This window comes from Oncorhynchus clarkii, chromosome 16 (genome assembly GCF_045791955.1).
Source record: "Oncorhynchus clarkii lewisi isolate Uvic-CL-2024 chromosome 16, UVic_Ocla_1.0, whole genome shotgun sequence".
NCBI lineage: Eukaryota > Metazoa > Chordata > Actinopteri > Salmoniformes > Salmonidae > Oncorhynchus > Oncorhynchus clarkii.
Genome location: NC_092162.1, coordinates 28,020,618 through 28,037,753, shown reverse-complemented (window position 1 = coordinate 28,037,753; position 17,136 = coordinate 28,020,618). Strand labels below are relative to the sequence as shown.

At 42.3% G+C, this 17,136-nt stretch overlaps 1 protein-coding gene across 1 annotated transcript in view; it reads right to left on the bottom strand.

Moving 5' to 3' along the window:
- LOC139368292 (neuregulin 3b) overlaps nucleotides 1-17,136 on the bottom strand; it is a 412,189-nt gene that overhangs the window by 73,035 nt on the left and 322,018 nt on the right. Inside the window, exon 4 of the mRNA XM_071107039.1 lies at nucleotides 1,059-1,085. Within this exon, the coding sequence (XP_070963140.1) occupies nucleotides 1,059-1,085 (27 nt within the window). The remainder of the gene's footprint in view (nucleotides 1-1,058; nucleotides 1,086-17,136) is intronic.

Genomic DNA, 17,136 nt, shown 5'->3' with positions numbered 1-17,136 from the left:
CAAGAACTCCACGCACAATGCCAAGCGTCAGCTCAATGCAATTGGACTCTGGAGCAGTAGAAACGCGTTCTCTAGAGTGATGAATCACACTTCACCATCTGGCAGTCCTACGGACAAAATTTGGATTTGGCAGATGTCAGAAGAACGCTACCTGCCCCAATGCATAGTGCCAGCTGTAAGGTTTGGTGGAGGAATAATGGTCTGGAGCTGTTTTTCATGCTTTGGGCTAGGCCCTTTAGTTCCAGTGAAGAGAAATCTTAACGCAACAGCATACAATAACATTCTAGATGATTCTGAACTTCCAACTTTATGTCAAGCGTTTGGGGAAGACCCTTCCTTTCCTGTTTCATCTTGACACCTGTGCACAAAGCGAGGTCCATACAGAAATGGTTTGTCGTGATGGGTGTGCAAGAACTTGACTTGCCTGCACAGAGCCTTTACCTCAACCCCATCGAACACTGTTGGGATGAATTGGAACGCCCGACCTCACTAATGCTCTTGTGACTAAAAGGAAGCAAGTCGCCGCAGCAATGTTCCAACATCTAGTGGAAAGCCTTCCCAGAATAGTGGAGGTTGTTATAGCAGCAAAAGGGGGATCAACTCCATATTAATGCCCATGACTTTGGAATGAGATGTTTGACAAGCATTTGTCCACATACTTTAGGTCATGTAGTGTATATACGCATTCACACACAGGAGAACGTGCAAACACACACACACACACAACATTGGACAATGCATTTGCAAACAGACACACAAAAATACACACACACACACACACACACACACACACACACACACACACACACACACACACACACACACACACACACACACACACACACACACACACTGTAACCAGTCCTTCTTTCGATTGCAGACAATACTAGCTTCCATGCAGATAGAATGCACCTATGCATCCATGGTGACCGGAGAATGTTCATCTTTTCCCAGGTGAGCAGAGGGTTTGCTCGATTGTGTTTTTTGAGCAAGGTAATTTCTGAGAGGTTGAGAGAAAATAAAGAGAGATTTACTGCATAAATTAAAAGTTTACTTACCCATGAACTCGATGCCCAGTTCACCCGCTGCTCCATCCAAGGACACAGTGAATAAGAGAGGGAGAGAAAAAGTGATGGATACAGTGAGAGAGGGGGAGGGGGATTGAGACAGAGAGAGGGGGAATAGATTAAGAAAAAGTGAGGGAGAGCAATGTACAGAGAGAGGAGATGGGAAGAATAAGGGGAGAGAAAAGAGTGGGAAGACAATACAGCGTTATTGAACAGCATTTTATATGAAACACAGTCATAACACTCACTCAGGCTTTACCCACTGGAGCACTGCATCTACAATACAAGAACCTGGACTTTGGTTGACTTGCCTCCCCAAAATCCCTTTTATTTTCTGTTGAATATTTTTTTTCAAACATAGAAATTTATACTAGAATTGAGACAGACCTAAAATGCCTTTCATGTTCCAAGTCCAGACAATAAAACTAGTACCTATGTTGCAGTGATAATTGTTCGCTCACCACCTCTCTGACCCCAACCTTATGTTTGTTTCAATATTCTACTTAGTTATCCCAGTTCTTCTGCTCAGAAGACTGTCAGTAAAGACAGACACACATACACAGACTGATGTAGGCTTAAACACACACACACACACACACAGAGAGACCGTGTGCGCCTTTTCTCCATGCATTAAAGCATTTTTCCACAATCCCAGAGCTGGGGCGATAGATAAAGAGGAGCACTCATGTTCCCTTCATCCTTCATCTTCCTCCTCCCTTTTGACGTCACTGTAATAGAATCTAATTTAAATTTAAATGAAACCCTCACACTTAATTCCTTAACTGACAGAGGTGGTCTGGGTTTGAAAATAGAATGCGGCTTGCAGGTCCTGGTTACAGATTATTTGGTGGCCACAGTCAAGAAAGAAGGGAGAAGCAAAACTCCAAACAGCGTGAAAATCGTATGTTAGGAGATGCATTTTGACAGTATCATGGCAAATGTGTCAATGTCATACGAGTCATAATCCCATAATATACCTTGGTTTCACAGAAAACTAAAAGTATGTTACAACCCTTTATAAAGGGTACTCAAGGGTACCTTCATGTAAAGTGCGACAAAAATGTAAAATGGCCAAACTATTAAAACACACTGGATATATAGGCAAGCAAACTGAATGAGTCAGTATTAGCTGCCAGTGGTGCTCCCATTTAGTTTAAAGTGGTCTCCAGAGAATGGCATTCATTTGAATGAGATAAAAGAGGGAGAAATGGTAGTGACAGGGGTAGGCATGATTGCAGATTTTAGCTCTGCCATTGACAATCGTGAGAGGTGGTTGTGACATTTGAGACAAAGTTTTTACCATTGCGGTGATAAGACTTTTGACAGGCCCGGAACAGTCTCTTATTGATGCTGCCAGTTCAGTATTGCCGATTCACGCTTACCCACCGATTTCCCACCACAACAACCCAACATTTATCTCCTTTAATTGCTCTACTGTCATCGCCTGCACAGATGATGTCATTAAGCACTGATGCACATCTGTTCCTCTGGCATCACCGAGATAGGTCTGGAAAATGTGTACAGTCATGAAGCAAAGCCCCCCCATCCTTTGCTCTGGCATCTCAAGGCACCCTTGGGAGGTATTTGTGCCATCATGTGGAACCTTGAGTAACCATGGAGAATATGAGGAGGCCATGCTCCACGTCTCTAGTCGTTTGGGGGTGATTACGAAGAACAAATCTGTGCCGCTGGGGAAATAATAGCAGGAGTGAATCAAATCTTAATCCTTCCTTTAGTTGGTGGTGAGAGGGAGCCTGGTTCTGGCTACCGTTAGCTGCTGCTGCTTACACAGTCCTAATACCTTGACAGATAAATACCCTAATTAGAGACCCGCTTTCTCTCCAAGCGAGCCAGTCTTGAAAGCTTTTGCGTTGTTATTATGGGGTGTTGTGTGTAAATTGTTGAGGAACATTTTTTTATTTAATTTATTGAAAAAGATGAGCTCAGAGAAAAGATCAAACAGATCCCACTGTCAGATTCCACAGCAATGAGGAGAACTGAAATATTAGCTGAAGATTTCATTTCAAAACTTGATGAGGCCATTCAGAATGCACCAAGCATTTCATTAGCTATTGATGCATCAACAGATAACAGCTTCTGATGTTTGTCAGATATTTTAACGAAACAAAGAAGGAATTCTGTGAGTGGCTGTTGGTCTTAACAAATCTATAATGACACACACGGGGACAGGTTATCCATGAGGCCATCAAAGGGATGCTGACAAAAAGAGATCTCAAGTCACTGGTCTCCATCACCACAGATGGAGCTCCAGCCATGATAGGAAGAGGGAAGGGACTGGTTTCACATTTGAAAGAGGACCACCCTAACCTGACATTATATCACTGCATCATCCATCAATCTCTCCTGTGTGCCAGTCTGGGAAAATAGTATTTGGAGGTCATGACAATGATGATGGAAACTGATACACTTTTTGAGAGTAACATCATCCCTACAACACCGCCCGCTACGAGGCATTCTGCCAGAGGCCAATGACAGTTTTGATGACTTACTACTGCACAACAATGTGAGATGGCTCAGCAAAGGCAGGGTTTTGGAACACTTTTGGGACATTCAGGAGGAAATCAAAGATTTCTTATCAGAGCAAAAGAGTGACAAAGCAACTCAGTTTTCTAAGTTTTTGGAAGATGAGGAGAATATGGAATTGATGGCATTTTTGACAGACATTACATCAGACCTTAATCAACTGAATGTTAAGCTGCAGGGATGGAACAACACAATGTGCGATATGCTAACAGCAGTCCAGGCTTTACAGAAGAAATCTTTGGTTTTCAAAAATAATCTCCAGGGAGAACTTGTCCACTTCCCCAATCTTCTGATGCAAACGCAGGGAGACAAACCATGTTGATTTCATCCAAGGCTTGCTTTCATGACTTGTTGGAAGATAACTGCTGCTGCTCATCTAGAACCCCTTCTTGGTCACAAATGTGACAAAGTTGTCATATCTTCAGATAGGTTGCATCACTGCAAATGTAGTGGATTGAGCTGCAAGAAAATGTGGCTTTGAAGGAGCAGGCTGGTGATTGTGACCCTGTCATTTTCGGGGGAAAGATGGTGCCTGCAGCTGATGTCCTGTTCAAGAAACTGGCACTATACATCCTGACCATATTTGGCTCCACATACAGCTGTGAATCAGCCTTCCCCACAATAAACTTTATTAAAAACAAATATTGCACAAGGCACACCAATGAACACCTGTAACCAGTGTGTCAGAGTTGCTCACACACCATTTGTGCCACAGTTCAAAGCATTGGCAAGAGATGGAAAGTGCAATTTCTCTCATTAATGCAAGGCAAGGCCCAGAGTGACTTATACATGAAGATTGCATAGGCCACAGTGACGTTCTGTGCATTAAGATTATTATTTTTCTTCAACTCTCCTTTGTTCTCCGGAAAACATGCACATTATTTCATTTAAAAAATATATATATATTCAAAGCCCATTCACAATGGTTCACAGTACACTATTTGCATAGACAATTATGCAACCACTTTTGTTCTTTAGCAATGTTGATGCAGTGTTGCACATGTTTACATTCAAAATAAATTGTAATTCAATCAGATTCTTAGTCTAATTTAATGTATTTAGTGTACATAAAAAAAAAAAATCATATTTCCTAAGTCGTAGACGTCTATGTTTGTTACTTCGCTGTACCACAGTGCCGATAAAGGACCATATCCATCTGGACCTTTGCCACCGTGGGAATTTGTGTCACTGGACACAAATTCAGGTGTCTCGTGTCTGACCCAAGACAAATGTGGCAGGATCTACAGACAATCACAGATTACAAAGGGAAATCCAGCTTGTCCGACGTCTTGCCACCGGACAAGCTAAACACCCTTTTCGCCGCCTTTGAGAATAACACAGTGCCACCGACTCAGCCCGCTCCAAAGGACTGTTCTCCGTGGCCGAGGTGAGTAAGACATTTAAGCATGTTAACCTTCGCAAGGCTGCCGGCACAGACGGCCTCCCTAGCTGCGTCCTCAGAGCATGCGCAGACCAGCTGGCTGGATTGACATATTCAATATCTCCCTATACCAGTCTGCTGACCCCACTTGCTTCAAGATTACCACCATTGTTACTGTACCTAAGAAAGCAAAGTTAACTGAACTAAATGACTATCGCTCCGTAGTGCTCACATCTGCCATCATGAAGTGCTTTGAGAGGCTAGTTAAAAGGATCATGTCACCTCCACCTTGCCTGAGACAATACACCCAGTTCAATTTGCATACCACCACAATAGATCCACAGACGATGCAATCGCTATCGCACTGCGCACTGCGCTATCCCATCTGGACAAGCAGAATACCCATGTAAGAATGCTGTTCATTGACTAAAGCTCAGCCTTCAATACCATAGTACCCTCCAAGCTCATCATTAAGCTCAGGCCCTAGGTCTGAACCCTGTTCTGTGCAACTGGGTCCTGGACTTCCTGACAGGCCACCCCCACGTCACTGGTAGATGAAAAGCTGGCCTACAAGCAAGGAATGACCTCATAAGGAGGAGATTCACATGACAAAAAAATAAGATTGTTATGATATCGAAACAGATTTATTTTAGAATATTAATCTTCTAGTCTTCTTCGCTTCTCCATGAAAAACGTATCCTTCTCCAGTGCTAGCTTCTCCTTCTCCAGGGCTAATCTCTCGCCTTCCACCTTCAGCAGCTCCTCTTGCACCTTGTGCAGGGCCGTGAGCACCCCTAGGAGCGTCCTCTGGAGAGCCACCATCTCCTCCACACCAGCAAACCTCCTTGCCCGGGGTGGCACTGGCTCGTCCATTGGGGTGTCATGATGGATAAAGATCGGAGACAGGTGCATCTCCTTTGTCTTCAGTAATGATCTGTTGAGAAAATACAATGAATATGTTTTGGGAATGATATGTGTTCTAGGCCTATTATAGAATAATAATAAACATATTAAATGAGAAATAAAACAATCTCCTACCTCTGCTTGTTCTTCTGTCATATGATCATGATGATCCATGGCTCCCGCATCCGGGCACAGGGGCATATGGATGAGGTCCAGTGCTATTTCTGGAAGGTCAAACACATTGTGTCAGCATGACAACAATGTTTCAAGAGCTGTAGGCTCGACATGATGAGAGAAGTAAACAAGTGTAACGTTAGCTGCACAACTGGATACTTTTGTAACCATGAAAGTTTTCTTGCGACACTGCCTCAGACACAGTTGGCTACCGGACATTTAAATACAGCAAGAAAATGAATTAAACCTGCATTATCTAGTTAGCTAGTAATTAACAATCTATTACAATATTCTAGAAGTTTTATATAGCTAGTTCGCTTGTCAATTTGCAAAAAAGAAACTTGGCTAACTTAGCTAACTTCAACGTCGTTAGCTATGTTTGGCTAATTAGCTAGCTAGCTAACTTACCGGTCATGCTGTCCGAGTCGATGTCCAACTGCAGTCCCTCTACCACCGTCCTTCCTATCATGAACAACACCTTCTCCTCCAGCTGGTCCACATGAATGGTCGATACCCCCCCCCCCCCCCCCCCCCCCAGTCTTCTTCAACTCCCTGATTCTCTCAGCTCCCTTTTTCCTAGCAGCCGACTTGATGTTGGACTACTTATTTTTTATGGCATCACTGTCCCTTGCCATTCCCCGATGGCAGAGATAGACTCATCCACTCTCACCCATCCTCTCTTTTTGGTCTCTGCAGTGACCCCACAGATGTCAAGTCTCCCCAACAGCAACCTTTTGCTGGCTGCTATTTCCTCCACCATCACTTCAAGCTCTTGTTTGCTGAAGTTTTTATTGCACTTTCCTTGTTAATCCATTTTTGGTTTTGATATAGCTAGTCTAATGGTTTTAATGTATTAAAAAATTAAATTTTTCTGTGTGTGTGTATAAAGAGTTTGCGAACCAAATAAAACGTTTTATTCTCGAGACATAAAGCAAGTAAATAAATGTAATACAATTTAAATATCAACACTTTATTATAGCGGGCCAAATCATATCATCCCTGTCAAATAGGCTTATTTATTGGTTTCAACCACAACACTAATGTCAGTGCCACACAAGAAGATATTGTAGCGTTTTCGGCGCCGGGTTCTTTGTAAGGCAGGGTTTACACATACAAACACACAACACCTGTCCAAGTGAAGAGTTTATTACTAGAGCGGATTATTACTATCAGGCTTTGGCAGCGTTCTTGAGATTCAAAACAAACAAAGTACACCCTTCGCCACCAGTGGAAGGTCCTCCAAGCTTGTATTTGGGTGCTCAATCCTTGTTGAAAATCATATTTCCTATTCCTCTTTAAAACCTCCTTCTCCCCTGTATGCAAAAAAAAAAGACAATGAAAGAACACCCAGGGCGTGGTTAAGTAGAGGAACTGATTGGTTTCACCTGTCTGCAGTTTGGCTCTGATTACAACTGGAGACACGTGGCTATTCTGCTGCAGTCCAGAAGTGTCCCCTGAGCTGTCTGTGGTCCTGCCTCTGGGGCATACTTGGCATTGCTGTCTGTGGTCCTGGCAGCCAAAAAACAAATGAACCTTGCAGGCACATTATGTCCATACACATCACAACCCCTGAAACTGCTACACTATTTACAAAGTTCTTAAGAAAGATATTTATGAAGTTCTTAAGAAAACTATGAATTCCTAAGAACATTTTGAAGAATTGCACTTACAAACTATCTTATGAACTTCTTTTTTTTCTCTTAAGAAACTTATGTTTTTTTGTAAGTAGTGTATCTGTGAATCCAGCCCCTGCTCTTTAAAGTAACTAACTTTGGTCTTCTGGATAGCCTGAGAGCACTTATTTATCATTTGCCTGAACGACGGCCAGGTCATGAAGGAAGGCTTGCTCATTATAGTTTTTTAGCAAGCATCTATGACAAATCATGACAGGTTGTTTAAAACTTCTTAGGGATAGGGGGCAGTATTCGGAAGTTTGGATGAATGCCTGTTACTCAGGCCCAGAAGCTAGGATATGGATATAATTGGAAGTATTGGATAGAAAACCCTCTAAAGTTTCCAAAACTGTTAAAATAATGTATGTGAGTGTAACAGAACTGATATAGCAGGCAAAAGCCAGAGGAGAATCCATCCGGAATATTTGGGGGGGAATGCCTTTCCATGGGGAAATCAATAGAAATCCTCCCAGATTGCAGTTCCTAGGGCTTCCATTGGATGTCAACAGTCTTTAGAAAGAGTTTCAGGCTTGGTTTTTGAGAAATGAGCTAGAATTTGTAGTTTTTGTAAGTGGCTCCCATTTTGGCTGTAGTGTTGGCTGTAGTGTTGTGGCGCGCATGGATGAGGGTTATTTATCTCCGGTAATGAACATACTTCTCTCCGTCTTATATTTGATAATTTATTTACATATTAGGGTACCTGAGGATTGATTAGAAACGTTGTTTGACTTGTTTGGACAAAGTTTATTGGTAACTTTTGGGATTCATTTGTATGCATTTTGAACGAGGGAAACGAGGGAGTCAAGTGCGCCAACTAAACTGACTTTTTGGGGATATAAAGAAGGACTTTATCGAACAAAAGGACCATTTGTGATGTAGCTGCGACCCTTTGGATTGCAAACAGAGGAAGCTCTTCAAAGGTAAGTGATTTATTTTATCGCAATTTCTTACTTTTGTGATGCCTCTGCTTGGTTGGAAAATGTATGTAATGCTTTTGTATGCTGGGCACTGTCCTTAGATAATTGCATGGTGTCCTTTCGTCGTAAAGCCTTTTTTCACCGGATGTTGGCCAGCTGGGACGCTAGGCTGTAAAACAGTGATCAGTTTGGTCATTACAGAAAACATGGACGATAACACCCCAGCAACAGGCAACAAAGAGCCATTTGAAATCTTAATGCTTAAAACCATCAAATAAAATTGTTTGGGGACAGACTTGGTGGAGACAACTGAGCACTGAAAGTGTTTTTATTTTTTATGACATTTGAATGTGCATCAGATGGCAACAACATCATATTGTACAGCAATTGAATCAGGTAACATGAATACGAAGCCGTCGAGAGGTGGTTAGAATAGGATAGGAGGCCAAAAGTCAGTGTAACCAATAGAGAGTCAGAGTCGCAAGTGTGGGAACAAACATTGTCTGTCCCACGGTCGGGTAAATTAGTAAGTTCATAGTCAACAAAGTGCTCAGGAGTGATGGAGCAAGTAGCATAAAGCACAAGAAAAAAATAAAATGGCTTGGGGTTAGCCGTTTTAAGTTCAGAGTCAATCATCCCAACAAAATAACTTGAGACAGTAGCTCTCTATGAGTCCAGTAGGCTATACAATTCTGAGATCAAATAAATAGTAGGCCTATACAGGTTAATTAAAGCATTTCTGAATAAAGCTCACATAATAAGCTTCATAAGTGAATTAGCCCACAGAAAATTCAGATCAGTCCAAAGTCTGCGGTGTCTGTGTATGTGCGTGTGTGCTGGAGGCGAGTGAAAGCTTGGGAGAGAGGGGAGAGTGTGGCGGGCTATACCAGTGAGGGGGATACAGGCCAGGGCAAACGGGGAGGAGATCCCTGGGTGGGATCCAAGCAGCAGTGCTGCAGGCAAAGGGAGTAGGTGTCACACCCGATTGGGAGAAGCTTTTTCAGGAGGCTAAGTAGGAGAGGCAGTGTTCAACCTTACCAGATGTGTGTGGTGGAGCAGATAAAAGCACCCGAAACAAAATGCTTTGTAAAAAAAACGTGGTAAAGTTTGCTTGAGTTTCGATCAGTTTATTGCCAGCTATGTGTGGCGCCATGTTTCCTTTCAATGGAAGGAAAGCGAGAGAAGCGGAGTGGACGGAGCATGGGCAAAGTATTTTTGTGATAGAGGTAGAAGTTTAAAAAGCTTTACTTTACTATTTTAAGCAAAGCATGTGTTATTCGTCACATACAAATATTTATCAGATGTTATTGCGATGTAGTGAAATGCTTGTGTTCCTATTTCCAACAGTGCAGTAGTATCTAACAATTCACAACAATACATACAAATCTAAAAGTAAAATAATGGAATGAAGAGATATATAAATATTAGATTGAGCAATGTCGGAGTGGCATTGACCTAAATACAATAGAATACAGTATATTCATATGAGGTGAGTAAAGCAGTATGTAAACATTATTTAAACATTATTAAAGTGACCAGTGTTCCTTTATTAAAGGGGCCAGTGATTCCGAGTCTATGTATTTTGGGCAGCAGCCTCTAAGGTGCAGGGTTGCGTAACTGGGTGGAAGCCGGCTGGTGCTTGCTATTTAACAGTCTGATGGCTTGAGATAGAAGTTGTTTTTCAGTTTTTCGGTCCCAGCTTTGATGCATCTGTACTGACCTCGCCTTCTGGATGATAGCGGGGTGAACAGGTTGTGGCTCCGGTGGTTGATGTCCTTGATTACCTTTTTGGCCTTCCTGTGACATCGGGTGCTGTAGGTGTCCTGGAGGGCAGGTAGTTTGCCCCCTGTGATGCGTTGGGCAGACCGCACCTCTGGAGAGCCCTGAGGTTGCGGTGCAGTTGCCATACCAGGCAGTGATACAGCCCTACAGGATGCTCTCAGCAGTACATCTGTAAAAGCTTGTGAAGATTTTATGGGTCAAGCCAAATTTCTTCAGCCTCCTGAGCTGTTGCGCCTTCTTCTCCACACTGTCTGTGTGGGTGGACCATTTCAGATCATCAGTGATGTTTACGCCGAGGAACTTGAAGCTTTCCACCTGCTCCACTGTGGTCCCGTAGATGTGGACAGGGGCGTGCTCCCTCTGCTGTTTCCTTAAGTCCACGATCAGCTCATTTGTTTAGTTGACGTAGAGTGAGAGGTTACTTTCCTGGCACCACTCTCCCAGGGCCCTCACCTCCTCTCTGTAGGCTCTCGTCAATGTTGGTCATGAGTCCTACTACTGTTGTGTCGTCTGCAAAGTTGATGATTGAGCTGGAGGTGTGAATGGCCATGCAGTCATGGGTGAAGAGGAACTACAGGAGGGGGCTGAGCACGCACCTTTGTGTGGCCCCTGTATTGAGGATCAGCGAAGTGGCGGTGTTGTTTCCTACCTTCACCCCCTGGGGTGACCTGTCAGGAAGTCCAGGACGCAGTTTCACAGGGCGGGGTTCAGACCCATGGCTCCAAGCTTAATAATGAGCTTGGAGAGTACTATGGTATTGAATGCTGATCTATAGTCAATGGACAGCATTCCGCTTGTCCAGATGGGATAGGGTAGTGTGAAGTGCGATGGCGATTGCATCGTCTGTGGATCTACTGGGTCAGTAAGCAAATTGAAGTGGGTCTGGGGTGTCAGGTAAGGTAGAGGTGATATTATGATCCTTAACTAGCCTCCACAGCACTTCATGATTGCAGAAGTCAGTGCTACAGGGCGATAGTCATGTTACCTTTAGCCCACAGTCCTTGGTAGTGGGCCACGTCAGTGGCACTGTGTTATCCTCAGAGCGGGCGAAGAAGGTGTTTAGCTTGTCCGGAAGCAAGACGTTGGTGTCTATAGTCAATGTGTTGTTAGAACTTTGGTAGTGTTTAGCCAGAGTTACAATACATGTAGTAAAATATTTTTCCTACTTTCATAGATTGCTAAATCAACCATATTAATTTGGATTGTGGGTCATTTAGATCACAAAAATGTCTAAACTCAAGTTGTTGCATGTGAAAACTAAAAGAAGAATGACATAGGACTAAGCGATATTCTGCCAGAAGATGGGAATAAAAAGCTCTAAGGAAAAACTCTTAGAAAAACAAAGAAACTCTGAATCAATCATGCTGTGGGTTTCAGATAAATATATGCACGATTTACATTTGTAAAATGTTCAGTGTAAATTAAGTTGTACATTTTAAGTGTAATTTAGTGTACATTTTAGTTGAATGATGGCGTAATGATTAGAAAGTTGTGGGCTATTATTTGGGGTTAGAAATATGGTGCATCTAGTGGTGACAGCTCTTTAAAAGTATTTGTGTGGTAGTTCAAGAACTATGTAGAACAGGTTTGTATGTAGACTTACTGATATGATAGCTAGCTGTATTTATATGTTATAAATAAACTTTTTAGGCTTACAGTGACCACTGAAGAAATGGTGGTGTGTTTGCTAGCTTGTTTTAAATTGACTGCTCATAGTTAAAAAAAATTGGTAGATGAAAATATTGGTTGATTGATTGATTGATTGATTTGTTGATTGGTTGATAGGCTAGGACAGCTTGAACATGTGAAAGTTAGTTCACTGCCTCTAGCTTGAACGGTTCAAGAGTTACAATTATTGTTTGTCGGTATTATATGCTAAATTATAAAAGTTGTTCAGAAAGGAAACACCAAGTGTACATTTAACAATTTATTAGAAAAGATAACAATGTATAGTCTTGGGCTCTGCTCCTTCAGGGTAGCTCACTGCCAGAGCGAAGCGTCATATGAAGATTATAATATAACTACAGGCAGTGAGCACGATATGCTATAGCAAAACCCCTGAAGGAATAAATACAGAACCCACAGTTGGAGGTTGGGGTGGTGGTGGGATATCATTGCAGCAAGCATAGTGAGTAACAGCTAATTACAGCAGCACAAGAGACACCAACTCATGCGTATGCGTGACATCCGGCATTGAGGAAGCATGTGCAGAACTCAGCTCCTCCTTTGCTTGTCTCCTTGCCCACATTCTCAGCATACCTATGTATCCCTATGTGTGTCCCCAACCCACACCCTTACCCTAAACCATGTCTGTATCCTATTCACAACCCTACCCCCTAAACCTGGTTCATATGCTCTACCCAACCCCTCCATCCTCATTTTATCTGTCCTGTTTTGTCTGGCCCTTTGATTGATGCAACTGATTTTATGAACTGCACTTGCTTTTATTTAAGCCTACTTTTAATGTAAGAAGACCTTGAGTACCCTGAAAGGCTTCTTCTAAATAAAATGTATTATTAGTAGTAGTATTATTAGAGCATGAATCCAATTGGTACAATATCCGCTGATGCCACTACACTCGGGTTCCCCTTCTGAACTGGCTACGCTTTCTAATTTATAGTGCAGACCAGAGCTAGTGCGAACTAGAGTTAGCTAGCTATGCCCAGGACCAGACCTGGACCAGAGCTAGTGCAGACCATAGTTGTGGTCAGTAATTATGGTCTAATAGTTGTGCAGCTGTGGTCAGTAGTTGTGTGGTTAGTAGTTGTGTGGTTGTGGTCAGTAATTGTGTGGTTGTGGTCAGTAGTTGTGATCAGTAGTTGTGTTGTTGTAGTAATAAGTTGTGTGGTTCAGTAATTTTGTGGTCAGTAGATGTGTGGTTGTGGTCAATAGTTTTGGTCAGTAGTTGTTGTCAGTAGTTTTGGAGTTGTGGTCAGTAGTTGTATGGTCAGTAGCTGTGGTCAGCAGGGTCCGTGCTGCTGTGCTGTTATTTGCTACTTGGCTACCAACTCTTTTCCTTTTTCCTTTAAATAACCGTTTAATCTAACTCTGTATTTAACAAGTTCACCGTCTTAGTTTTGTTTTCACTAGACTTTTTTAATTCAACATTTTCACCCCGGACACGGATCTGCAGAACCACCAGCCAAAAAAGCGAAGTAACATTATGCCTTCTCATTGCAGTCGCTGTGTTCATAATACACAGGAGAACTATCGCCTTATGGTGAGGATAGCCACATTACAAGCCTGGCTTCAGACGTAATCATTATGCAAGGGCATTTTAAGTGTAGGAAAGGATGAAACAGCATCTGTTCCATTTTTTTAACCTTTATTTAACTAGGAACGTCAGTTAAGAACAAATTCTTATTTTCACTGACAGCCTACACCAGCCAAACCTCAGACAACACTGGGCCAATTGTGCACCGCCCTATGGGACTCCCAATCAAGGTATTGTGATAGTGTAGTGATAGTAGTGATACAGCCGGGATTTCGACCAGGGTGTCTGTAGTGACACCTCAAGCACTGAGATGCAGTGCCTTAGACCGCAGCGGCACTCAAGAGCCCAAGTCTGTGCCACCAGTAAGTACAGGTAGAAGTGTTAATCCCCCCTGCACAGCCCCCACAGCCGGACAATTTTCTCACGGCTTGTGGAAAGAATTGCTGTTGGCATGCTCAACCGGTGTCGCTCATTCAGGTGATAGAAACGTTCAAGCGGTTTTCCCCATTACGAAACAAGTCGGAGTCAGAGCATAAGCTACAAGTCTCTCCTCCACCCGTTACTGGTTCTGAGCTGACGAAGCCTCCCACCATTAGCTCTGACACATTGACAACCATAGTCATTGGCAAATCCATTACCCGCAATATTAAACTTACAGTTAAAAGAATCATCCAACGATCATACATTGTTTACCAGGGGGCAGGGCTACCGACGTAAAGTCTAATTTAAAGATTGTGCTGGCCAAGGCTAAACCTGGTGAGTGTAGAGAGTAAAGGGATATTGTTATTCACGTCGGCATCAACGATATAAGGATGAAACAGTCAGAGGTCACCAAGCGCAACATAGCTTTAGCGTATAACTTAACTAGAGAGACGTGTCGTCATCGAGTTATTATCTCTGGCTCCCTCCCAGTTAGGTGGAGTGATGAGCTCTACAGCAGACTCACACAACTGTCCCACGTCTTGCTCTTCACTGTAACCAGAGTGCTGATAAAAATACCCTGCATGCCAGTCTCTCTTGGCAAAGTGTTGAGGAGAGACTGACTGCATCACTTCTTCTTTTTATAAGAAATATACAGCTCTGACACACACACTCTGACACACACTTACCCCACACACTTACCCTACCAGACATGCCACCAGTTTTTTTTCTCCCACAGTCCCCAAATCCAGAACAAACAATGTTCCATCTCATATTGCTCAAAAGAACCCCAAACCTGGTTATAAAAACCCTGGATAAAGCAACACCTCATGGCACAACGCTTCCCCCCTATTTGACCTAGATAGTTTGTGTGAATGTATTGATATGTAGGTTACATGTACCTTTAAAAAATAAAAAATGTAGTTATGTCCTTGAGCTGTTCTTGTCTATTAATGTTCTGTATTATGTCATGTTTCATGTTTTGTGTGGACCCCAGGAGATCAGATGCTGCTTTTGCAACAGCTAATGGGGATCCTAATAAAATACCAAAACTCAATCGCTGGTTGAAATGTTTTTTCTGCCCCTCTCAAAAGATTACATTTGTAGATAATTGACCCTCCTTCTGGGACTCACCCACAAACAGGACCAAGCATGGCCTGCTGAGGAGTGGTGGGCTCCATCCTAGTTGGAGGGGTGCTCTCATCTTATGTAATGAGATAGGGTGCATGCCAGGCAGCAGGCTGTTAGCCAGGATGCCAGTTTAGTAGGGTCTGCCCCTAGCACAGTCAGTGTAGTCAGCTCAGTATTTTGCCTCTGCCTCGATCTAAGTCATGAACATTTTTGCTTCTACAGTGCTCTGTATAAATCAAGTGCTAAATGGCTATGGATTCAGTCCACGCTCAGATACAAGACGTAAAATGTCAAAACAAACTTTTGAGACACCTATATTAAATGATAATGTGCCATAAAGGCAAAAAAGGCGAAAACACATGTTGATGTTCTTAATTTTTTATTGTGAAAAGCACTGCAAACCATAATTAACAACAAACACCCGGTTGTGGTTGCCCCAGGTGTTGAGAATATCTGTACTTGGGGGCACAAGTATTTGGGGGCACAAATATCAATGAAACAAACAATTATATACATTTTTGGGACTACTGCCCACACCCATTTTTCAACAGAACAAAACAAATCACCCAAAATTAAAATTTTTATTTTTCAACTGCATTATTCTAGTCAGCATTGAAAGCAATATGTACTCAACAAAAACATAAACACAACATGTAAAGAGTTGGTCCCATGTTTCATGGCTGAAATAAAAGATTCCAGAAATGCTCCATAAAAGCTTATTTCTCTCAAATGTTGTGCAAACATTTGTTTACATCCCTGTTAGTGAACATTTCTTCATTGCCCGAGATAATCCATCCATCTGACAGGTGTGGCATATCAAGAAGCTGATTAAACAGCATGATTACACAGGTGCACCTTGTGCTTGGAACAATAAAATACCACTTTAAATTGTGTAGTTTTGTCACACAACTCAATGCCACAGATGTCTCAAGTTTTGAGGCAGCGTGCCATTGGCATGTTGACTGCAGAGGAATGTCCACAATAGCTGTTGCCAGATAATGTAATGTTAATGTCTCTACCATAAGCCGCCTCCTATGTTGTTTTAGTGAATTCACCTGTGTGATCGTTTGAGACCAGCTACCTGGAGAGCTGATGAACCTGAGGAGCATTTCTATCTGTAATAAATCTCTTTGGTATGGAAAAACAAATTCTGATTGGCTGAGCCTGGCTCCCCAGTGGGTGGGCCTAGCACCCATGGCTGCACCCCTGCCCAGTCATGTGAAATCCATAGATTAGGGCATAATGAATTTATTTCAATTGACTGATTTCCTTATTTGAACTGTAATTCAGTAAAATCCTTAAAATTGTTGCATGTTGTGTTTATATTTTTGTTCAGTATATATTTCTCATAAGTAATGACAAAAAAGGGACACAAGAGGGAACCCCACACTCATTTTATATCAAAGTGTTTTTCTTCTTCACACCCTTTCCTTCATATTTCATATTTTCATATCTCTTTTGCCATCTACTTCCATTTATGGCACATCTACATGTGCCAGAGATGGGAGCAGTTCCTTTCAACATTGACACAGAGGGGTTCACATCACACTCATCACACTTCAAATGGGTGTCATCTTTTTAAAATATTCACATTTTAGGCGATGTACAGAACAATCCCAATAAACTTGAACAACTCTTTGGGGTTGATCGTTTTTTTGTTTTTTTCACCATTGGCAATATTCCGGGCCGCAGTTTGTTTCTGTAGTCACTCAATGTTCTGACCACACCGGCACTGAAGAAGAGCTCAAATTGTTCCAGGGGACTGCACTGTACCCTTGTGACTCATCCACCTGTTCTTGATGAAAAGAAAGGCAGATTTAGAAATTAATTCTATATTAACACATTTCAAAAGCTGAAAAGTCTTCATTACCATGCTCCCAGAGATAGCCAGTGAATTAAGTAGTCTCAATAAGAGTGTGAATGTTTACAG